This window comes from Xiphias gladius, chromosome 6 (assembly GCF_016859285.1).
Source record: "Xiphias gladius isolate SHS-SW01 ecotype Sanya breed wild chromosome 6, ASM1685928v1, whole genome shotgun sequence".
NCBI classification, from domain to species: domain Eukaryota; kingdom Metazoa; phylum Chordata; class Actinopteri; order Istiophoriformes; family Xiphiidae; genus Xiphias; species Xiphias gladius.
In genome coordinates, this window is record NC_053405.1 from 17,908,033 (window position 1) to 17,933,715 (window position 25,683).

Sequence of the window (25,683 nt, forward strand, 5' to 3'; positions counted from 1 at the left end):
CCCAGCTTTGATATATCCATACAAACACAATAGTAAGAATAACTTGGTAAGAAACCCAAACTGCCACACAGAGAGGCCAGAAATTTTGGGGTGGCACTGAACCCCCCCCAGCCACCTTGCTGGATCTGTACTTTCACTCAAGAAACATTTCCAAAGCAGGACTTTCAGTTTTAACAGAGTAGTTTTACACTGTGGTATTACTAAATACTTCTTCCACAAACGTTCTACTGTATGTGGACCAGAACATGGAAAAGACAAATATATTGACAAATAATCGAAACCAGAACAAGGTTATAGGTGTTGAGCTGATTATAATTGAGGTTACACAGCTGCCCAGGTGCTACATGACTCTGGGTCATGACCTTCTGTAAAAAAGGAAAGCAGCTGTTAAATTTGTAATGGGTACAGTGTTTCTTTGACTTGAGCTTGCATTGTATGTGTCATGTTACCAAGTAAATAGGAGACTCTCTGTTTTGTTATACCAGGTTTGCAAGAAAACATGACACTTTACTTATCCTATTGACACACTCTTTGAAGTTCAGAGGGGTAATGTTCCTTGGGTGGAAGTGACAACAACTCGTAGACATCAGAAACACAACAAGGACACACAACTACACACCACTTTGTTGTTATAGATTACAGGCCAAAAGGTTAGGAACCACTGATTTATTCTTTAATGCTGTGTTTTATTTTACGATTACCATATTTTTCTTTAGGTTAAATCTTAATCTGAAAAGTAACTATAACTGTCAGATGTATGTAGCAGAGTAACAAGTCCAATATTTCTCCGGAAGTGTAGTGAGGTAGAAATATAAAGTATCATAAAATGGAAATAACCAAATAAATTACCTCACAACTGTAGACTACTTAAGCATAGTACTTGAGTAAAAGTACTTGGTTTCCTGCCACCGCTGCTTACAGACAGATGTTTGACTAGTTCCAGATGTGAGCTTGTGAAACTCTTGCAGGCAGCGATAAAGACGAAGAGAATCCAGCAGCAGCTGGGAGTGGGGATGAGCGTACAGCGTGTGGATCTGCAGGTCTTTGACAGGAGATGGGCGTTGCCCGTCCAGTCAAATGTCAGCCGCCTTCGCCGACACGCCTCCAATAGGAAGACTTCCTCTCAAGCAAACTTGGAACGTTTGCCATCCGGCGGAGGCCCGCCTCAATCGCCCACAAGCTCCGTTTTTATTCGCTCTGCCGCCGTCAATCAATTATATCCCAAGTGACGTAAGCAGCGGCGCCACACCGGGGCTAAGGAGTGGGTGACGGGGAGCGATCACTACCACCAGGAAAAAAAAAAAAAAAAAAAAAAAAAAAATACCAGGAGCCGTAAAATGCACGGACTACAAGGGTCCATTGACTGTCAGTAAGACGTTTTCGCATTTTGAGGGTTTGTTCCCGGCGAGTTCTTTTGGAGAACTCTTGTTTAATACGATGGAGGTCCTCTGTCAGGCCGAGCTTTGTGGTTTTTAGACAGTCGGCTGCAAATCCAGGGATGGCTAGCTGAGCTAACCTAGCCAGCTAACAATTAGCCTGTCCATTTAGCTATCCTGGTCACTGGAGCCTTGGTCTGCGAGAGGATACCTGCTCTGAGCGCGATTGTAAAGCGGTAGTGTCATTGGGGTTGCTGCAGGGCGTACTGTTCGTCGAGTGCTGCAGACGGCGGGACAGCCTCTCTGTTCCTTCAGTGGATGGACAGTTTGACGGGCGCTCATTGTCACTGCGCGGGCGTACGGTGTTGGTTTCGGGGCGGCTAGGCTTGTGCTCGGCCGGGCAACCAGCGGAGGGATTTAACAAATGTGGCAGTGGCAAGCAGTTGTGTCCCGCTGTCTTTGGGACCGAAGTTGGTAGTGTGAAATTAAAAACCGTATTTTTGAAGAGTGTTTCTCTTACGGGCTAACCAGCTTCGAGGGAAGGGGATTAAAAAGTGTTGGCACGCTGAAAATTCATCAATTTGTCACATTAGCAGCGTTTAGCTTGCAAAGTAATATTAGCTCTGCTGGAAAGTGCATCAAATAAAATGGTTATTTGTACCGTCGCTAGTCATCTAAGATGTTTGCAGACATTTTGCATTGCAGATTTTCTGTGATCACCTGTCAGCCCCTGTAGCCTGAGGATTTACATAAGACTTCGACTAAGCTGTCAAATATTTGACACTTGACAGCAGTTTTACCATCAACAAGGAAGGCCAGAATCCGCACCAAGCGGCAAGCCTGTCAGGCTCGGTTACCAGCGTCTGGAAGTAACTTGCTGAAAACGGACTGTTGCTCAGAGTGGGTTTTATTTATTTGATACTTTGTGTGAGGTGTACCCCGGCGCCCCTTGTCAGACGGGCTTTTTCAGCTCATGCGGTGATGACTTTAGACTCCATGATGGCTTGTTGCCTGAGTGAGGAGGCGAAGGAGTCCAAGCGAATCAACGCTGAGATCGAGAAACAACTCCGGCGAGACAAGAGAGATGCAAGAAGGGAGCTGAAGCTTCTCCTGCTGGGTAAGCCTGCGTGGTTTCTAAAAGGTTTCACATACTGTCTCACACTGGCATGGCTGGACCCTTGCACTTCATCTCAACCTCGGATATACACACACACACATACACACACACACACACACACACACACACACACCCACACAAGCACAAACACAAGCACAACACACACACACACACACACACACACACACACACACACACACACACACACACACACACACACACACAAACAATCCATCCATCTGCAAAAGCTATTGATTTTGATTGTATTGTACAGGTTTCACATGCAAAACGCTGCACCCACAATGACACAAGACGCATTACTTTGGTCACCACAGGATTTGTCTGTTGATGTGATATGCAAATCAAGATGTGGTTCAAATGGAGTTTCCAGCCACCCTAACGGGAGCTAGTAGCGGGAGAGCTAAGAGCGGCAATTTACCCAGGATTTTAGCAAACTTTTTGAGATGCACTATTGGTCAAAAGTTTTAGAAAACCCCAATTTTTCCCAGTGTTGGAACGAACTGTGTTACTACACCCTCTGATGCTTTATTAGGACAATACTATACTACAGGATGTGGTACTGTATGTTGCTGTCAGAATGGTGAGTAAAAGACAAGTAACAAAGGAAGTCAGACTGGTTGGTCAGGGGTTCATCCTACAGCAAGATAATGACCCGAAACAGAAGAAAAAAAACTAGACAGTGGCTTCACATAATGGAAGACCAGCACAGTCTTAGAGACTTAAACCCAACGGGGCTGGTTTGGGATGAACTGGACAGAAGGTGAAAGCAAAGGAACCTGCACACATTTCTGAGAGCTTCTGCAACAATGTTGGGACAAACTTTCTGAGCTATATTTGATTTCCACTGCAGAAAAAAACGCCACGAGTGTGTTCAGCCGCCGGATGATTAAAAAATTTAGGTTAAATTTAGTTCAACAAGAAGATTCGATGATTTTTTTTTTTTTTTTTAAATCTCCAGCTGTTTATTTGTGCTGTGCTTTAATTTCAGAAACACTGAAAAATTGAATTATTTTAATTTAAATAACAATTGGAAAGATTGAGGAGTTATAAAAGATTTGACTGGAAATGTGTGTATATATATATATATATATATATATATATATATATATATACATTTTTGACTGAATTAAATTTGCATTTGCAACATTATATATGTGCTGGGTTTCCTCAAAGCTACTATAGTTGTCCATCTTTGGTCACATAACTTCACAGGAAAAAAATGGGAAAAACTCTGCAGCTAATAATTAGATCACAGCTTGTGTCACCGTTTTGGGCGTGTTCTTGCTTCACTTTTACCTGTGGCCCTTTGACATTGACTGTGAGGTAGATGAAAAACTTATAAATAAGTTAGATGATCAATCATAAGATGACAGAGGCAGGAGACTTCACTACCTGATGGCTCTCACTATGTGTCTGTGTTGCTTTGATGGTTGAGGGGATTTGTCTTTATGTCAGCCTCTCAGCCTATGTTAGTGATAGTTACCCAGGCTTCATTTTGATTATGTTGTGTCTATGCTACAACTCACAATACACAAATAGAAAGTGTTTTTATATAGATAAGAGACACGTCTCTTGTTGCAAATGAAGACTTTTGTTAAAGGTAATAGAAATAAATGTGGATATCCTCTAGATTTAAAAGTGATTTTTATATATATGTGTGTATATGTATGTATGTATGCATGTGTGTGTGTGTTTGTGTGTGTGTGTGTGTGTGTGTGTGTGTGTGTGTGTGTGTGTGTGTGTGTGTGTATATGTATATTTATTTATTTATTTATTTATTTATTTATAAGTAGTGAGTAAAAACCATCTATCTTATTCTAAATTATATAAATTATCAAGTATGACTTTGTTTAAGAAAAGCTTTTCACAACCAGCCATCAGCAGTTCCCTCGTATTCACACCTTTTGTTTAGTCATCTTCTACATTGCTGTGTTTTTATCTGCCTGTGAAACTTGGCTTTAATTATGAACAAGAGTTGGTTTTAATTAAATCTAAAAACAAAGGAGACAGTGTTTGGTCTAGAAAAGGCCTCCACTGAGGTGGCCTGCTCTGGGAAATAACTGTTCTCCAGATAATAGGCTGTGCCATCCACAGACTATTTTACATGTTTAAGGAAGAGTAGCACAACCATTGAGCATTTTTAATGTAATATTATAAATGACAGAAAAGCCTGTTCTACACTACAGTAAACTCAAACTTGGGTTTAGCTACGCATCACTAGAACTGGCAGGGGTTCAGTATTGTGCTAAAGGACATTTCAGCTACTCTGTGGTTTGTGTCTTCACATGTGAGTGAATTCACACGTCGGATTTTAAGGATGCTCTCACCTATAGCTTTATCAGCTTCCGTCACGGAAAGAAATGGCAGCTCCTAAGAAATAACTGTTTTCTTGTCTCTGTTCTCAAACAGTTCCTACTTATGGGTTGTAGTATCGCTACCAGAACCTCAGGGGAGCTGTACTCATTAATGCTGCGAGAATAATCATTGTTATAGCTTTAGTGTCATTAATACAAGATGATCAAATTTTATTATTAAGTAGACTAGTGGATGGCTCTTTATCTTAGAATATGATCAGAGTACAGTAGCTTTCCAGAAGATCCATTGAGAAACCCTCTATCCACAAAAAATAGTCAATTGGATGCCAGTGGAGTTAGTCTGGAGGTGGGATAGCCCAAGGCAAGATCTCCGTAACCGGTCTGTAACCCTATTGACACTTCATGCTTTTGGGTCAATTGGAAAGCTTGAAAGGTACTTTCAGCAAAAAGTGTAAATCCATCCATCTGTCCAAAATGCATGTGCAAGATGCAACGTTAACTACATCAGTTAGTGGAATGTGGAAGCAGAAATAGGCAGAAAATAGCCGTCAGTCTCCCTCTCTCAGTAAAGTTACAGGAATAAAGTGGTTCCAGAGATTTAAAAACTTATCGTCATACAGACTATGCAATAAAATTGATGTGTTTATCTGATGCTGGCTTGTGAAGACGATCAAAACACTTGCCTCACTTGTAATTCATAAATGCATTTCATCAGTGTGTTGGTGTTAGTTAATGGATAGTTGCTAGCTATCTAGCTAGGCTGTTGTTGTTGTAATTAAACTGCCAGATTGCCCAAGGTGTTGTTCTTGTGGAATGTTTTAGCTTTACCAAACAGCATGTGCATTACCTTTACTGTCTGGACTGGAGTAAGACCAACCACGATTTATATTTTGCCTGGGAAAACAAAGACCGATGTCAGATCGGATTTGTAATCTGGCTCCGGTAACTATGTACGGTTTAGGGTGAACAAAAGTGTATCAAATCTAGGGATGCAACTAAGGATTGTTTTCATATTTGATTAATCTGTTAATTAGTTTCTTGATTAATTGTTTGGTCTATAAAATGTCAGAGGAGGGTGAAAAATGCCAATCATAACTTACCAAAGCCAATGGGCTTTGGTCTGTTTTGTCTGAAAGTCCAAAACCCAAAGATATTCAGTTTACTTCATAAAAGACTAGGAAACCATTTATTATATGATTAGAAGGGTTGTTAGATAAAGCTGGTTAGATACAGCTACGGTTGGACGGATACCGGATTTTTGAGGCTGATACCAATATTGCTATTTGAGACTAATCATATTTGGCTGGTGAATCAGTCAGAGTGGCTTTTGAATGTTGCTAACCACCAATTTCTGTCATTTTTTTTAGTTAAAAAAATGTGAATCAGTCATTGTCTGTTTTGAGTAGAGTTGACCAGATATATCTTTGTCAAGCTGTGTAATAAATATAAAATAACAGACATCAAACTATTTGGAATTTATTGTTATTTTTATGTGTACTATGACGTCTCTGTGTCGACACACTGCTTCTCCACTTTTACAATTAAAGTCCCCAAGTCTTTTGGCCTTGCTCATGTGTTCATGGTTAGCAACACACAAAAGGCATCTGTTGGTTCAGTTCGCCAACATATTGCCAAACACTGATTAGATATATAAAAGTGTTGTTGGCGGTGAAACATATTGTTATTGTCATGCTTTTCCTGCTCACAGATGACATGCTGGCATGGTGACTCATTGAAAGAGATAGATTTGGAAGATATCCCTTTTCAGCCCTTATAACCCAAATTTTTTGAAACACTGTACCTGTAACTAAATATATCAGTTTTCAGCTTGAAATATTCAGGCTTGGTATTGCTCTCACTCACATTTTTCAATTTCACTGTTCTAAATTGCATATGAACTTCAAAACCTTTTATTTAAACTTAGTTTAATAAGGAGCATTGGTGGTTTTGTCTGATCTTTTAAGCGCAGGCAATTACTCCAGCTGTTTATCAGCAACAGGCTTGCTTTCCTCAGTGGTGTGGTTAACTAATGTATGGTAGACATGCAGGCTGAGGAAGAGCTGGGGTCAGAGGAGTGCTTTGTCTCCTGCTCTGTAGCTAATGAAAGTCACAAGTAATTAAATGTGTACAGCCGGAGCTCAGGGAGCCACAGTAGCAGCACCAGTTTGTCAGCTTTCTTCTGCAATATAGGAGCATTTGTACCAAAAAAAAAAAAAAAAAAAAAAAAATGCTGGAATGACTGTCTTTATAAGTGCAATTGTGTTACACTGCTAATGTTAAATGTTACAACACTAAAGTATGCAGGGGATCTGATTATGAGTTAGCTTCCTGTGCAGTTTCCCCTTGATCTTGAATTTGATCAAAATATTCTCAAGTACTTGCGTTATATTTTTCTCAGGACTATGTGGTACCAACTTATTCTATTATAAAAAGAAACTTAACTACATATCGATGAGAGAAGTTTTTGTTTTGTTTAGACAAATTAATCTGGTATGTTGTAATAACTAAATAAATATTTCATAATGTTAAATTACCTTTTCATAATGAGAAGTCGGATAGTGTCAGAGTATGTTACGTATTGTGGCAGTGTAAAAACATTGACTTGAGACAGTGAGACACTTTTCTATGTGGATCCACTGTTGACTGAAGGTTAAGTCAGTCATATGGATGGAAAACCCTGTAAAACGTGTACTAATGCAATGTTGCACAAATGTGCCTTTTTTCTGCTGTGGAAGTTTATTCACATTGTAAAACCTGTTTTTTTTTTTAAAAATCAAGAACATTTGAATCATCTCATAAACACATTGTATTGATCATTTGTGGTTCTTACATTAAATAATACAAACTCACACAAAAAAATCCTTCGTTTAGTACTATAAAAAAGAATGTTAACAGTACAACATGAAAAAAAGTTAAAATTAATGCATTTGTGACTCTCATTATTATGCGACTTGCTTCTGTTTGGGTTGAAGTCATGCTCAAGTTTTGGAACTACAGCTCCCATGATGCTTTGGAGGATGTAAACAGGAAGTATAATGTTGCAATGGATTCAGTGAGTTATTCTGTGGGCTACATCTGGAGCCCAGTGAGAGCTTGTGACTCCAAAATCAATATTTTTGACATACTTTTTTTCACATGTTCAAACAATACTGGAAGTGCGTTGCTGAAATAACACATCCATTGCCATTTTTTACTCTTTAATTCGTGCACACACATGCTAATTCTTAACCATGTTGAGGGCTGACATTCTGGTCATCATCTAGTTGCTTGACAGCTTACAGATAAATCATCCAATAAACAGCATCCTTATCATAGAAATTATTCCTGAAATTATCAGTTCAGAGTTAATGGAGATTACAAAAGATTTTAAATTCCAGCAAATTTTTTTGAATTCCAGCATGTATGGAACACAGCACTGACATATTATAACCTTCAGGAGTTAATATGATGAACTTACTAGCAAACAGTTGCCTATTTACAGGTCCAGGCAGATGGGAAACAACTTTATCATTCATTTGCAATCAAGCTTGCGAATGTAACTCCAATATCCCCTCTCTTCTAGCTCTGTGTTTGGTCTCCTAACGCCAGAGAGGAAAATTCTGTGTTTTTTAGCTGCTAAATGCTCCACTATGATCACCACACAGTCGCTACCTTCGGCTGTCTGCTGTTTGGTTTCGAGCAGGCGGGGTACAGTGGGGTTTGACAGTATGAGGGCAGTAAGACTGAACCAAAAACAGGGAAGTTGCAAGCCAGACAGCTGAACAATGAGTTGAAAAATGCTACAAAGCGCAGTCGAGCTGAGGAGAACCGCAGTCGGGTGATAATTAACTGTGGGCTCAACTGTGGGTATGAGCAACCCCCCTTCACATACAAGTTGTCACATGGTCCATTTTTGATATAAAAAGTATTCAGTACAGACACTTCAATATAACAATAACAAAACGGGTTTAACCCCGTAAGGTTCTGCTCTGTTACGACAGTCAGATCAATACCGTTTGCTTCATTTGCATGAAAGTTTATGCTAAAAATTCAAGATAAACATACAACACTTTTGAGTAATTTTTTAAAAAAACAGCACAGCTTTCAGAATATTTTATGCTTTTTTGGTTCATTAAGTGCATAGAAAAAAACTTTTCGTGTGGTATACATTGTTAAGGAGGGAGTGTTTAAAAATTTAAAGCCTAGAATTAAAATAGGTTAAACCATGATCTAGTTCTGTCATTCACCTTTTCAAAAATGGTTACCTGGATTCATTTCTTCTCACGTGTACTTGCGGCCTGTCTGGGCATTAAACACAGCGTTTTTCATGTGAAAGCTCCCTATGAGGAACGTCAGAGAAAGAGAGCACCTAGCAGCGGTTATGAGCCAAATTCAAATCCACGACATCAGGAGCACATTCTGTACACCTGAACGAGCTAAGGCACTAAGCAGCACAGGATATTTAGCTGAGCTCATAATTGAAATGGGAGTCAGGATATGGCGCACATACACACACATACACACATACACTGAACACACATACACACACATACACTGAACACACACTGAGCGCACACTTCATCTGTAAATGTGCACACCGCTCAAACAGGTTGGTAGTATCTGGGTTAATGAGTGTTTGTTTTTTGGCAACACCCAAGGATGTCTCATGCATGGATCCTACCTACGCCTATTATGGTTTCTCTTAGCAAGTCTTACAGTAAGCCAAGCAGATAAGCCCAGTGTTAGCCATATTTATTTGGATCCCTGTTAGCTGCTGTCAAGGTAACGGCATTCATGGCTGGGTTCTGTAAAAATAACAAAATTTCAGACAATACAGATGAACAGCCCACACACACACAATTAAAATGACCCAAAAGAGATTTGTGAGAGTGTGCGTATGTGCAGCAGTATTGTGGGCCATCATAGAACAGCCCTGTAGTGTCCAAGCTATCCTCATAGGCACAATAGCAACCCCGAAGGCAGAGTTGGCAGATGACTTCCTGTATTCTTATTCCCACAGTTGTATGTCTACCAGCTCTGACTGAATCTTAGCCAAGGTTGACAATGCTAATCATCCCCCACGTGAGATTATATCCCAGAAATCTCAAATTTGCTAGACTCATACAACCTGACCTGGGTCTCTGATGTGACCATACCAACTAACTGCCAGTTATTTTATCCCAATTCATATTGGTTTATATTCAAATAGTTTATGCTTTGTTCCACCTTGCAGTAAATTGTGTCTTGACCCATTATGAATTGTGTGGCACCTTCTTCCTGTCAACAGGAAGCATTGCCAGCCATCAGTGGTCTAACATTGCATTTATAGCAGTGGACATCAGATGATTATAGTTGTCATCCAGTGTATTGAGGAAATTATTAGTTTAATAAGTTGATTCAAATAAAAGGAATCAGTGATAATTAATAAGTCATTTATTAGGTTAAAAATACCAAACATTTACTTGTTTTCAGCAGCTCAAATTTTAGGATTTGCTCATTTTCACTGTATAATTTCAATCTAAAGTGAATAGTTTAGGTTTTGTAACTGTTAACTAATTTGTATGCCCCATTGGTATTGAGAGAGACTATACCATAATGTCATAGACAGAATAGAGCATATGATCCATCCTTGCTCTGAAATAAATTAAATACTTGTTATTTCACTTTGTGTATTTCGTGTAACTATACCTGTGCTGTGTCAGCCATCCCAACTATTTCTGTTTTTTAGAAGTATAGATATGCAATCCTAAGCTCCCGTGCTTTGTAGATGAAAAATTGAGTTTCACAGTGTGGTACGAAGGCAAGGCAGGTAGGTGTTTGTAGTTCTGCACTGTTTGTCTGGCGGCTCTGTTGGTCGAGCAAACTGATGTTGACACACCCAGAGTTTCAGCAGTTATGTGGCAGTCAGGGCCTGTGAAAGACTGCCTAGTACTTCTCATGTCACTGCCTGTCTGGTTTGTTATTACCGACACGTATGGCCCCATTAAAACCTTTTCATATTATATTAATATCTTGATCCATTTCTGAGGTCTACGGAAGAGCAAATGTGGAATATTTTTAATAAAAAGTAGATGACTGGTACAGTTATGAAAAGGGTTAAATTGTTGAATGTACCAGTTTACCAGTCAGTTTCAGTTTGTTGACTGCTAATCACCTGATCTTTATGGCTTATAAATGATTATTTCTATAAGTTGTAGCATTTGTTTTATCAGTTGAGTGCCTGTGTGTATTTGTGTTTGTACACATGTGCATATGAAAATCAACCAGGTCTGAATACTTAAAAAGACAAAAACTTCACTGTCCTTTTGGTATGTTTATTCAGCAACACATTGGTGGCGGGCAAGTTCCCAACTAAGTCTTGGACTAGAAAGAGGGAAGTGAGATTGAAGAAGGATCACAATTAGTTGAGGGACTGCGAACTGCAAAACCTGTGTCCAGTGGGAAATACTGCTGTTGCAGTAAGACAAGCATTTTGATTAAATGGGAGCCAAAATAGGCAAAATGATTAAATTGACATATAAGTCCTTTAGAAGGAAAAGTATGCCAGGAATTTTCTCAAAACTAGAATAGAGATCCTGGGCTTGCCCCCCCCCCCCAGTCTCTTTCATCATTGTTTCTCTCAGCATAGATCTAGATGTGCTCTTACAGTCCATGTGCTCCATGCAGACACATTTAAGACATCCAAATGCATCACAGGAGAGACTCGGGTCCTCATCCCTCCCACCCATTCCCTCCAGTCGCCCTATTATTAAGAGGGTGTGTGAAAAGTGAGTAGATGAAGATGTATCTTTAAATGATATAACATGGATTGTTAGTTGGAGGAATAGCTTGGCTTGGTAGGTGTTAATGTCGGAGCCTGGTGCCAACTAGTCCATTGATTTCTTCTATAGATGGGCCAGAAATTTGTAAATTTTTAGGATATTTTATAGTTCCAAAATAAATGTATCATTTTTAACAGACTCATGTCAGCATTTGCTCAGGTGTGTGATTTTTCTCCTGCAACTCGCCTGCTACAAATTGTTATAAACAAACAGCCCTTTTGTCACCTGGTGAAATGGATGGCCAAAAATGAGAAGCCTGCAACACAATACAAGAGCTGTGCAATAAATGCCTGCCTGTAAAGGCATATATAATCAAGTTTTTAGTGTTGTATATTGGATTTAATTAGTATATTGCAAAGGATACGCAGATGGGACAAAATTAAAGGAGCACCTTACAACATAATGTAGTTCAGGAACTCCTGACAGTAGAATGCAGATCAATACAACAGAACCTCAAACTACTAATTGCATGTTTAATATCATATCATATCAAAAATCTAATATTAATTTAAAGATTTTAATTTAAATGTACTATATGAATTTAAGTTTAATACATACAACTAAAATGATCAACAGAATATACCAAAATAACAGTTTTGACATTATTTCAAAGACGTTCATGTATTGTGTTTCAGACATATCTACTGAGGTTAGCATGCTAACCAGCCAGCCCCGGCCCATCCCGTCTCGTAATAACAATTTAAACTTCAAGAGGCGATCGTGAGTCACTGTGGTGGCCAGTCTGGCCTCAGCCCATCATGAGGGGATGAAGAAGTAGCACTGCTCGGAGGGCAAGAAACCACGTTCAGCAGCAAAGAAAAGAAGTGATAGAAACAGAAGCAGAACAAGAGTTAACATTGGTGTTGCTTTCCATCACTAGAGACAACTCTTGGCAAGTAAAGAAATTAAATTTGATGCTGACCATGCAACGTTTCTTCTAGACTGGTAGATAAACAGCTAAACATTGCTAACGTTGGTTATGTAACGATAGCAAATACTTACATATAGTACCTGTAAGGCTGTTGTATTCGATAGTAGTCCAATATTTTTAAATCGGTCAGTTTGTCTGATAATATCAGAGCTTCACTCACCACTGTCTTTTTTCCCAGCCATATCTGATGAAGATTCCTGCTATCCACCTATAACTAATTTCCTTTTCCATTATATGTCCCTTTTGGTCTTGTCTCTGCTGTCTTGTAGCTATAGATATAACCAGTGGGAGGAGGATTTGGGGGCGTGGTGGGGTGGTAGAGACAGGGAAAAGTGACATGGGAAATGAATATGAAACAAATTTTTATCTTTCACACACAAACCCTGTTCTTATGCAAGCAGAGGTTCCTGCCATCAGTCAGTCAGCCTTAATGGTCTGATGCACATGTAAAAGATATGAATCCTACCCTTCACAGTCACCAGATCTCAACCCAATCGAACATCCATGGGAGATTTTTGACTTGTGTTAGACAGTTAATTATAGCTGTCAAATAAATACAGTGGAATAAAAAGTTCAATATGTCCCTCTGAAATGTCGTGGTTTAGAAGTATAAAGTAACAGAAACTTGGTGATAATAAAGTAAAGTATGACTGCCCCAGAATGGTACTGAAGTACAATACTTAAGTAAATGTATCTGTTCACTTTCCCCCAGTGCCTCATATTGATACAGTTGGTGCTCGCCTGTTATCTGAATATATGCTATAAACAAGCTGTGGCAATCGTTAAACTTGTGTTTGCCCAGTCAGTGATGCTCAGTATGGCAAGGTTAACCCCAATAGTTCCTCAGCCAACAGAAATGTGTATGGAGTATGGACCTCTTTTGGGATGCAGAAAAAGTAAGAACCAGGAACTAAACCTAGAACTGGGCTCCTTTGGGTCAAAATAGAGCTTAGGTTACTGAAAATGTTCTTGGAAAAGTTCCTGCAGGCGGAATGGGCCTCTAGACAGTCATTCAGTCATTTAGTTTGTAAAGTCAGACAGGCCTCCAGCAAGCCTTTCCCAACGCTGAGCTCGAGTGGACATAGCTTCCTGTTTGATGTGCTTGGGGAAGTTTTAAGGAATCATTTACTCAGAGCGCACCACTCCTCCACTCTGTCACACTTTGCACCTCCTTCCTTTCCCTCTTGTCTCCTCTCCTCCCTTTTGTCCTTTCCCTTTCAACGTGGATGTCAAACTCTGCTTCAAGTTATTACTCTTCATGTAAACCATAGCTGAAATGTCTGCCGTGGCCTCCAGCTAGCCCGAAACAATGAGACAGATCAGTTTCAACTATTTTCTCCTGTTCTTTGTGAGTTAATGGTTATTTAGCAGAGTGACTAATACCCTGGTCAGTGCATTATGTGGGCAGAATGACACGGTTCTGCCTCGGTTAACGGTCACAGCTGTGTGATTACTGGGCTTCTCCTCTCTCTGTCCGGGCTTTGCTGTGTTGGGGATTTCAAAATGGCTCAAGGTCTCTGATAAATCTGTGTTGGTTCTCAGAGACCTAATGTTGTGAAGCTTCTCATATGTCAGATTTGTATATGAATCTACAAATTTGTGGATTTAGTCTTACGTGACTTTTGCTACTTTTCATATTCTTTGTAGATGTGTATGCTTCTTCATAAGGATATATGGCCTTTAGGGGAGCATTTCTTTCTTTGCTTTTTAGGAAAAGCAGAGATGGGATTATCTCAAGTTATAGACTACAAAGTCCTAACAGAAAGCTTTTGTTTTAAACTGGGGGGCATGGAGTTTGAAAGACATGGGAATTTACCAAGCAACAAGGGTCCTATTAAAAGATGCTATTGGGTTGCATTATGGGAAATGTAGGAACTTGTGGAAGTTGACCCCATGCTAGGGTCAACAGGCAGGATTTCTTGGCCTCTGCTTCTATTTGATTTAGTGCTTTTTTTAAAATTTGTGCTATGACATTTCTCGCTAAGTAATTGTGCAACATTTTTAAAATATTGATACACACATACATACATACATGCCGTATAAAAAAAATTGAAGAAATTCTTTCATTTTAGTTTTGAGTACTTTTTATGGAGGTAAAAAATCGCTATAATGGTTTTAATCCTGTACCAACTAAATACCTAATTGTGAAATTGAATTACCACTGAACACACAATGTTGAAAATTAAATACCACTGAATTTATAGCACTGAAATATTTTACTTTGAAAACCATCTATCTGAATTTATGTGGTCTGAATAACCTTTGAAATCTTTAGTAGCCCTTTTCAAGCTATGCAATTTATAAAAATGTGTCAGTATATGTATATATTTTTTAGGGTTCACAAATTCAGATAGAGAATTCAAGTACTAAATATTCAGAGGAGAATAAGATGCTTATAAGATTCATAACTATGTTTATTGTTTGCTTCCTAATTTGTAATTCCCAGGTTCTGAGAGGAGAGTAGTGGCTGTGGACAATGTGTTGCATGTTTGGCTGGGCTCTGTGGAGACGTACTGAAGCCTATCAGCTGGGCCTATCAGCTGGTGTTTCTGCCGTGTATTTATGAGTCCAGAGCAGGAGTTGCCATGGGAACTAGCATTACCCCTCAGGAGTAGCTCAAGTGAATGTACAGTAGCTTGTCCGAGAAAAATGCTTCTGCTGGGTTTTCCAGTTAGGCAGGAGAACAATGGGATCTGTTGAATTAAGCTGATCATGCCTGAAAGACATGCCCCTCTCCTCTGGTTCTGTGTGTGATTTGTGAATACGCACACACATACACATACGCACACGCACACGCACATGCACCCACACAATTAACCAACAAAGCTGATGTATCTATCCCATGTCCACTCCCTTCATTTCTCTGCTTGTCAGTTTTAAATTTGCCTCTACTCAGTAACACTTGGTGAGGAAAAGGAAGGAAGAGAAAATATACTCAGCATTTTTTTCTTTCTTACTCTGTCCCTCACATCCCAGTAAAACCCCTCCCTTCTGACAGCTCTTTAGTCAATGAGAAAGTGAACTCTCCAGTGCTGTTCCTTGACAACTGCTATTTATGTCCCTCTCTCAAAGACATACTTTGTCTGAAGGGGAAACTCCAATGTTGCCTGACCTGCTTTCCACAGTGAAAGATCCTGTCTGGTTAGAGGGCAGGCAATGCTCAGGGCACTCCTTCACTGTACACTCAACTGTGCTCTTCAGTCAGCAACAGTCAAACTTGACTCTAGACATCCTTGGAAGACATTTCAGCTACTTTGCCTTGGGAATACCAACTGTACTTTGTAACACAAAGCACATTCCATTATCTAATCAGCCACTACAGTTCTGCTTAGACAGTGTGGCTGTGAAACATTATCAGTGTCACTAGTATGTTCTTTTTTTTTTTTTTTTTTTTGCATATTTCCTTTGTTCCCAGTTTGGTATTCCCAATCCCCAATGTGCAATTTTACTTTCACTGTTAACTCCCTCCCCAGTCTGAGGAGGGCACTACGGATGGCAGTATCAGTAGATCCATTGTTTTCTTCCAACTACTTCTGTCAAAATATCTTAACTATTACATGGATTGCCGTGAAATTTTGTACAGGCACTCATTGTCCCTGGAGGATGAATTCGAACTCTCCGACTTTTTGTCTAGTGCCACCATGAGGCTGACAGTTGTGGCTTTGAGTGAAATATCTCAATGTACGGCCAAAGTTTATTTATTTTAATTTGTCCAATACTTAGGTTTATGACCTATTACCTGAAAAACTAATGACGTTCCCATCAGCTTCTGCTGTACTTTGTGTTTGGTGCTCATTAGCAAATGTCAGCATGCTGACTCATTAAAATAACTTGGTGAACATTGGTAAAAATTACATCTGCAAAGCATTAGTATGTTAGCATTGCCACTGTGGACATGTTAGCATGCTGACACTAGCGTTTAGCAAAAAGCACTGCTGTGCCCAAATACAGCCTCACAGAGCCACTACAGTTGCTGTTGACTCTGTCTTGATTCATCTGCCACTGAGGAGCTTCAGTATTGAGGTGAAATATTCACAAAGATTCATGTTTTTGATCCTGTGCTGTGGAAGAGAGGAGGATTGCTCAAGAGAGAGTTGCACAGTGAAACTAAAGGGTGAGTTTGGGTTACCTGCCTTGTCTTGTGAATGATCCTCTCTGGATGATGACCACAGTATACAAAACTCTGATGCCTTCTTTCTGACTCTGGCATCTCCTAAGCCTTGAGTGGTAATTTGCTCACAGAATATGCCCATATAAAGATACAGAACCTGCTGTGGAAGCTATCATGGAGAAGTCCGTGTGTGAGAGAGGGATCTGTGGGGCACAGTGTGTCTTGTTCTCTGCATGTGCATGCAAGTTTCCTTCACTATGACTTGGTGTTTCTGTGTGTTTATGCATGCGTGCATATGCATGGTCACTCGGATACAAAATTGGAGGAGTGAACTCAATTTACCCAGCTCTTTGTTGAGCTGAGGTGAGCCATGCAGCCCTCATCTGGCTACTTTGGGCTGCTCTACTTACCCAGACTGTCAGTCAGGCCTTTTGTGGTAACGACTGCCAAAACACTGCAGCACACATCTCAGGACACTAGAACCAAAATGACAAGAGGCTTTTTGACTTGCAGGGCAATGGCTAGACCAAAATTAGGCCCAGAAACATTTGTCATACAAGTTTAGGCTTTTAGTCTAAATTCTTATTTAGGGTCACTTACACTGAGTTATGCAAGTCTTACATTGCTTGGTCATTAGAAATATATACAACTATTAGTGAGTAAGTGTAAGTTTCTCAGCCATTTTTGCCTTAAAGTTCCCCACTGTATATTTTAAAAAAAACAAAAAAACAAAACAAAAAAAACCTTGAATATATATTTTTTCTCGTGTTTAAATGCACATACACAAGATAGGAACACTTTACTGTTTTAATGTAATAAAAAGGTAATATAACAGTAGGCGAACCAGGAGCTGACACCATGTGGAAGAATGACCAGTTAAGCTAAGCAGCCTGTATTGGTGAAACACCAAGACTGGGGTTGGTATTGAGGTCTGGACCATTGCCTGGGAGCATGATGGTGCGGATTCCTTCACAGTCTTGTGTATCGGCACCAGAGTGTAGGTGGACAGACAAGGTCAGCCTGTTGCAAGGCCAGTTTTTTACCACAGAAATATGAGTTATATAAAAAGGCTACAATTTGACCAAGTTAGAGTTGTGCTTGCTTGACCCTGTTGAGTACAGCTTAGCACCCACAGGTCTTTTTTATTTTACTTCTTAGTTTGGTCTTAGAGCACCTGAAATACTACATGACTACATGATACTGTGGGTTGTATTTTTATGTGAATAATTTGGGGGAATGGGTTATAGCTTGCCTTTATTGTGCTGTTGACTCATTCTTCAAACAAATGTACAAATTCATTACTCAAATTTGTTCATTCACTTGTTCAACACTGTTTGCCTCATTTAGCAGGTTTCAAATTTACTCTATATTTTTTCCAGTTTATCTTTACACAAGAATTATCACCGAATCTCATTTTAGTTTTTTTTTTTTTTTGGGGTTTTTTTTTTTTTTGGTAACACTATAGTTGACCTTAACTTTGTATTTTGTTCCTGGGTTGTGGCAAAAGTAGGAAGAAAACTGTTGTAACTTTTCACACTATCAGCAATGTCGCATAACCATTTCTGACCCATTTTCAGTTGCTGGCTAACCTCCTATGTCTTCTTCCCCCTCTCTCAGGTACTGGAGAGAGTGGCAAGAGCACTTTCATCAAGCAGATGAGAATAATCCATGGGTCAGGCTACACAGACGAGGACAAAAAGGGCTTCACCAAACTGGTGTACCAGAACATCTTCACCTCCATGCAGGCCATGATCCGTGCAACTGAGACCCTCAAGATCCCATTCAAGTATGAACAGAACAAGGTACGTACTGTCAAGTGTTGAGGTGAAAATATTGTTGTGTGATGTGTTTATTGAAATGGATACCTACATCCAAATACATCTATTGAGGCACATATGTACATTGATTAAAGACCTTGATATTTTTTCAATCAACTTCATCGTATGAGTAATGGGATCCTACAAGATCACGCTATTTTCTGCCAAAGTTAGAACAGTTTTTATTATTTCACATCAGATATTTCAGTATTTCTATTTTCCTCATGGGTTTGAAGTGGGCGGAGCACATTTGGAACAAGCTGATGTAATGTTGTTTGTTTGGTCACATTTTTGACTCTTAAGCTCTTAAAATAATACCTACAAATATTTTACTTTAATCGATGGCTTAATATGTAATGTTACAGACAAATATTTAATTTTATTATTCTCCAACCTAACTATTGGCCCTCGAGTTTCATTGTGGGTAATGTAATTGCCAGGTTTTGACAAGTAATAAGAATGTGTTGAATAAAAACGCGACATGTCTGATTCCATTCATCAATTTGATACTTTTTTTTCTCTTTTTGTCCATTGTGAGACTGACTGTGTCTCAGGAGTGAAATGCTAAATCGGTGGAGTACTCTTTTACTTCTTTTTTTTTTTTTTTCAAGATTAAATGATCTCACCTTAACCAAACAAAGTAATTTAAGAGTTGTCATGACGCACTGTGATAAATGGAAGCAGTTAAATTATGTTTCATGTGGTTGGGTCGGGTGAATCAGTTGTAACTGGCATTCTTCATTCACATTTCAGCCATTTAGCTGACTCTTATCATTGAATTGTAATTGGCGAGCCGGTAGAAGTTTAGTGTCTTGCCCATAGACATAAATCACTTTACACAGGCAATGGAGGTCACTCTGTGTCACTGTGAATTCTTAGTCAGTCTCCTATGAAATGCCTGGATGCCGTCAGCATGGCCAGTAATCACTGTGTTTGATTGCTCAGTCCAAAGCTTGTGTGTCCAGTTAATCTCATGGAAAACACATTTAAATAGATCATAAATCTTGCAGTAAAATAAGATGTAAAGTAAATGGAATTGCTCTCCTCCAGTGAACCGTGGCCTCTGATAATTTACCACTATAGCTGAATGAAAATGACATTTAAAAGTGGGGATGTACACTTTATTGAATGTAGTACTACAGAGGTTTTCAGTATGCTCACTATATGAATAAATTACAGGGCCGTTCTGAGACCTTCAGACGGGCAGGTGCTCAAAGTTAAAAAGGGACACATGGAACAAGATTATAAAACCCCATACACCGATGTAATTTACAGCATAACCTGTTAAATTAGAGCAACCCATATTCAAACAGAATGTAACATGGAATCTTACAACAAACTTCATTATACTATATCATTGATCGTCACCTATTAAACATCAGAGTAGCATTAATCTTACCAATAAGTGGACAGGGTTGGATGGAGTTGTTGTAGAACTCAGCGCATATAGCACAGTGACACACGCACACACACACACACACACACACACACACACGGAGTGACATTACATACCTTTTACAGAAATCTACTAGGGCCCCAAGTTTTCTCTATAGCCACAGCGCTGATCCAGTAGCTATCGTTATTATGCATTTCTAGTGCTATAATTACATAAAGTAATCAATATTGAAATAATGTATTTATATTTACATTCAGTTGAACTATTTGTGTCACTATCCGCTTTGCGCAAGGGAGAAAACGTATTAAATATTTAAATTGCAGAGATCCACACAACTTGAAGTGAAACTACATAGTTACTTTTAATTTCACATAAGATCCAAAAGTACTGAATCTAAATGCTGTTGTTGAAAGTTTGCTCTTTTTGCTTTGCTTTGTCACAGAATAATGCCCAGCTGGTGCGCGAGGTGGATGTGGAGAAGGTGTCATCATTCGATCAGCCTTACATTGGTGCGATAAAGATGCTGTGGGCCGACCCTGGCATCCAGGAGGCCTACGATCGCAGGAGAGAGTACCAGCTCTCCGATTCAACCAAATAGTACGTCTATGATGAATGGCCTATTATTTACTTTATGTGTAGAAGTGGTGAAGCAGTCTCAAACCTTTTTTAGTAGTTTTCTGTCCGTTACACTCAAGCAGAGGAAGGGAAGAGGGTTCAAGCAGCTGGAGAGAGTCAGGGTAAAGGAGGAAGTGTTGGCAGGTTTATAAACGACTGATAATAATATCAGGGCTAATTCCAACCTGCATTAATCCATTTCAGACCAATATGGCTCCTTAAAAAGTTGAGGACTGGGAAAGAATTCAAGCTTATGCATAGCTGTATTTGTGTATTTTCTTTATGAGCTGCTGCTGGCTATATGCATATTTGTTTTGTAATTGTATTTTTTTGACAGAAAATTGTTTGTGTGTTTATTCTTAGCATATAAATGTACGTGTGGTCTCATACTGTTGAGACTGGTGGTTTGCCTACATGTGGATCTCTTTCATATGTTCCCTCCCCCTCCACAGTTACCTTAGTGATTTAGAACGAATAGCAACTCCGGGGTACGTGCCTACTCAGCAGGATGTGCTGCGGGTTCGAGTGCCTACCACCGGCATCATTGAGTACCCATTTGACCTGGAGAATATTATCTTCAGGTACTCGCGTCTAGTGCTGCCGATGATGTCACTGGTTAGCTAGCTGCTTGACAGTTAGTCAGTCAGTTGGAAACCGTCGATGCCGCTATCTCCATCTACCCTGTGCTGCACAACAGGGTTCAGCACTTTAACATGTCCCTGATGGTGCACTCTCAAAGACTGGCCCCAACGATGGGCCCCCAGCCTTCCTGTCAAGACTCACTAGAAAGGCAGTCATTTTTATTTTCACTCAGGCAGTCAAAATTGGCCTCTTGAGTGCTAAATCATCTTTTTGGAGTCAAGGTAAAAGTTCCTGCTTCCCTTAAACTTACAAGCCGTCACAATGATCACTTTGAGAGGAAGCAGAGGATTGTTTTGTCTTTGGGAGCAGCCATCAAGGATGAAGCTAAATTTCTAAGAGAAAATTTTTGGGGTGGTGGTATGAAATGTCACCTAATCCCCTCATAACTCTTGGGAGTGTTTTTTCTTTGGTTACATCTGGACTGTTCCACTTGCTTTTGGAGAGGGTGTGCTGTATCTGCTGTTATGCTTCACTTTCTCTTTCCTCCCTCCCTATGTCTTGTTGTCCTTCCTGTCTCTAGCTATCTAAGTGATCTGGATCGCATTGCGGAACCATCCTATCTACCAACCCAACAAGACGTGCTTAGGGTTCGAATCCCAACCACTGGGATCATAGAATACCCTTTCGACTTGCAAAGCATCATTTTCAGGTAGAAGAAGAACTACACTATTTTTACTAACCCTAGTCTTGTACCCTACTAGTTTTTTCTTCTTTTTTTTTTTCTTTTTTAAACTCATTTTAAAATCCAAAAGGCCCTCTTAAGTCTGAGTCAACTTGTTTGTGTATCCTAAAACATGATTTATGTCCCCATTTGTGCATTTAAATTGAGTGTCCTAATATGTCCCCAATCTATTCTGTTATTTACAGTGCATCCAATGTGTAATGTTAAAGTTGATTCTACCAAAGCTGCAGGTAGTTTATCAACAGAAAATTAAACTATTTTGATAATTGATTAATTGTTCAAAGTCATAAAGCTTAAGATTTCAGTTCTGGTTGATTTGGTGACATCCGTGGTTACCATGGTAACAACAAGTGCAGTTTAGTACTACAGCAACTGGTGTATTAGTTTACAGCACAGCCAAACAAATTTGGTATGTTAATAAAGAAATGCAACCATGATCTTATTTCATGCTGCGCACAGCGCAGTGAGTTTGCCACACCTTTGTTAGATTTCTGAGAAGTTGGAGGTGTGCAGCCTGTCGCCTGCAGTTCTTCATCTAACAGCTCACTGTGGCTTCTCCTTCTTGTTCTGTTACTACCTTGCAAAAATTAATAATCATCCCCCTGAAAAAAAAAATGCTGAAAATGACCGTTGTATTGTGGTGTAGATGCCTGGGAAATTTCTTCACAATAAAAGCCACCTATTTTTAACCCGTTGAAACAAGATAAAAGAAGCAATCTGATGACATTACCCTGGAGCAATTGCGATGGTTATTTTTCACTATTTTCTGACAATTTGAGATCAAACAATTAGTCGAGAAATTAATCAGAAGATTAATTAATAATGAAAATAATTTTTGGTGCAGACCTGGTTCCTATATGCATCTACAGACATGTGACAAATTAAAGGAAAAACATGAATAAATGAGTGGAGAAACAGGATGACAATTCCCCTATCCATAGGGTATGAGCGGTCACTGAATGGTTTGATGAGTATGTCAATTAATGAAAATGAATCATATGCTACGGCCTTCACAGTTACCAGGTCTCAACTCAGTTGAACACCTATGGGAGATTTTGGATCGATGTGTTGGACAGCGTCCTCCACCACCATCATGAAAACACCAAATGAGGGAATATCTTTTGGAAGAATGGTGTCCATCCCTCCAGTAGAGTTCAGAGACTTGTAGATAATGTGTTGGAGCATTGCAGTTGTTCTGGCGGCTTGTGATGGCACAACACCTTACTAAGAGACTTTATGCAGTCTCTAATTTGGCACGATAAAAACAGACCTCGATAATTAGTATTAGTATATTAAGATCCATAAAGATTCCCAAGCTGTACTCTTAAGAGGTGTGCATGTTTAGAAACGAAAATATTAAAGGCAGTGTTCTTACATCATAGTCCCCGTTTTCCTGTGTTGCCCAGAGTCACGACCCCCAGGAATCGGCACGGAGGCAGTCTTAGAACCTGCCACCAATACACAGAGCAGCTTCCCTTCTTCCTTTTCTTACAAAAAGAGAGAAGATGAGGAGATAGCGATAGATCCAGGGAACAAGAGTGATTACAGAAGAGTGCAAATCAATAGGAAGCCATCATGTCAGCCCCCTCCTACGCTTGGCAAGGCTAGAAATAACTCTGCTCGCAATGACGTTGTGCTGAAGAGGTTTCCCAGTAGCCATTCTGCAGCTAGCCGATAGGCTCTACTGCGCTTGGCTGTGCTGCTGATGATGAATCACAAATATGAAGTGGGAATGAATGTGAGGTGTCAGGCTTTATTGAAAGAAGTGCATGATTATTGATGTTACTTATTTCAGTGATTTATGAGTGTGTGTTGTCATATTCTTACCTCTCTTAAACATGGAGCACACTTGGTGCAGGATGAGAAGTCCCCCAGCCCAGTATGTGGATAGTAACAAGCACATGTGGGATTAAACTGCTTCTGCTTGCAGCTGACAGGGCCATAGCCACAACAAGGAAGCCTTTCATAGACAAACATCTCCATTAGGCTTGCTTCCTTCTCCTTTAATTGGCTTTTGAAGTCACAGAAAATGTCATTTCACTTGGCTTATCCGGCATAGGACGGTTTATCGTACTAAGTAGGTCACTCATCCTTGCTAGAGGAAAAAAAGGAGGTCGTCTGATGTGAAGGAGTTTTATTTTAGGCTGGCTCTTCTGGAGGACTCCATTTATCAATGCCCTCCCAGCCTCTGGCAGACTCACTGACTGAGTTCACCTTTGTGATGTGTGATCAAACTTTCACTGTGTAGCTGCAGAATCATATTGGATATTTGGTGAAATTATAGAACTGAGACCTAAACTCACATAACTGATGAGTACAGTCAGAGTTTTTTCAATTGTCTTAATTTTTTATTTTCTGTAGCAGTTAAGTTAGTTAAAATGGACGGATAAAACTGTCTGACTTTTGCCCTTTCTGCCCTCTTCCATTTTTATGTAGCAGTATTAGGTCTTCAGTCTAATTTAATTTCATTCATTTTAATTTAAAACTCATACACATAAAAGGTGAACCTTAGAAGAGGGGGGACAGAAAGCTAGATTATCCGAGAGTCGATCCAGGTCTCCTGCCCCAGAATCAGAACTCATATATCATGCCTTACAAGCCGTTGTTTTGATTTTCTTGCATTCTTCAACGTTTCTCTCGAGATTTCCCAATTCTTTTATATTCCATTTTTCCTCATCTTTTTTCCTCCAAAAATTCCTTTCGTCCTCCTCCAACCTTTAACTATTGTTCCCCTCATATCCCTCACATTTAGCACCTTTTATAGGCACTTCTAAACTGAGAAGTATTCCGCAGATTTACTCTCTATCTTCTGCATGGACTCTCCAGCATCTACTTTGCGGAGAGGGGAGAGAACGATGCCATTGTTTTTACATACGCATACACTTCCTTGTAGTTATTTCGGTTCACCTAAGGGAAGGTTTGCTCTGTTCTCTCTCTGATTCACGCTGCATATTCTCATTTCTTCTCTTTCACATTCTCAGTGAAAAAAGGGTGGTTGGCTTGAACTACACTTGACTCTTTGGATTTTATGCCGAAGTGGTCGTCTGTCTGTCAGACCATACCAGGCTTGAAAAACAGTGATTGGCCACCACGGGATACGAAGCTTAGTGTAACCGAAAATTAAAAATTGTGGCGAAATTTTTCAAGATGAATACCTCTTTGCACTGACAAATTTCCTACTGGAAAATTGCACTCCTGTGCTGAAGTGACCCAGATCCTTCACTTGTCCTTGGCTGGATCACTTCAGGGTTTCCTTTCCCGTGGCTCTGTTGCAAACTTTAAAATAATTTAAATGAAATGTAATAAATGTAATGTTTGATTTAGATTTGGGGGTACATGATATTCTGTGCTTCGTTTGATTTATTTGACACCCATGGCGGTTCCAAAGATTTAGCTAAAGTTAAATCTTTGAGATAATGATTAAAATCAAAATACTGAGTGGTAGATTTAGTGCTAATTTTAATTTCTTGTCTTTTAATGCGATTCGTTCGGCCATCTGTCGGTGGCCCTCAATCTCACCCCATCATGCTCCAATCAGGATGGTGGATGTGGGGGGTCAGAGGTCAGAGAGGAGGAAGTGGATCCACTGCTTTGAGAACGTCACCTCCATCATGTTCCTGGTGGCGCTCAGTGAGTATGACCAGGTCCTGGTGGAGTCGGACAACGAGGTGAGACAGAGACACAGAAATAACTGTGATTTCTGAATTGTTGAGTTCCTCTATCTGTTTACTCCACAGATATCTTGTTTGCCCGTGTCGTCAGCACCGTCTGTTCTGACTTCAGATAGAATTATCTCTAATAAAGCTAATGTGATCAGCCCCTGCATGCCCTCTGCTCCTCTCCTGACAACAAACCCTTTC

The 25,683-nt window shown here is 39.7% G+C and overlaps 1 protein-coding gene across 2 annotated transcripts in view; it reads left to right on the forward strand.

Annotated features, from left to right (window-relative positions):
• Positions 1-1,320: 1,320 nt before the first annotated feature.
• LOC120790386 (guanine nucleotide-binding protein G(q) subunit alpha-like) overlaps positions 1,321-25,683 on the forward strand; it is a 31,707-nt gene continuing 7,344 nt past the window's right edge. The window contains exons 1-6 of one of the 2 annotated variants that reach the window (XM_040127825.1): positions 1,321-2,493; positions 18,289-18,473; positions 20,327-20,481; positions 20,952-21,080; positions 21,662-21,790; positions 25,362-25,491. In XM_040127825.1, the coding sequence (XP_039983759.1) occupies positions 2,358-2,493; positions 18,289-18,473; positions 20,327-20,481; positions 20,952-21,080; positions 21,662-21,790; positions 25,362-25,491 (864 nt within the window). In that variant the 5' untranslated portion in view covers positions 1,321-2,357. The remainder of the gene's footprint in view (positions 2,494-18,288; positions 18,474-20,326; positions 20,482-20,951; positions 21,081-21,661; positions 21,791-25,361; positions 25,492-25,683) is intronic. The other variant, XM_040127824.1, reaches the window with a different exon arrangement.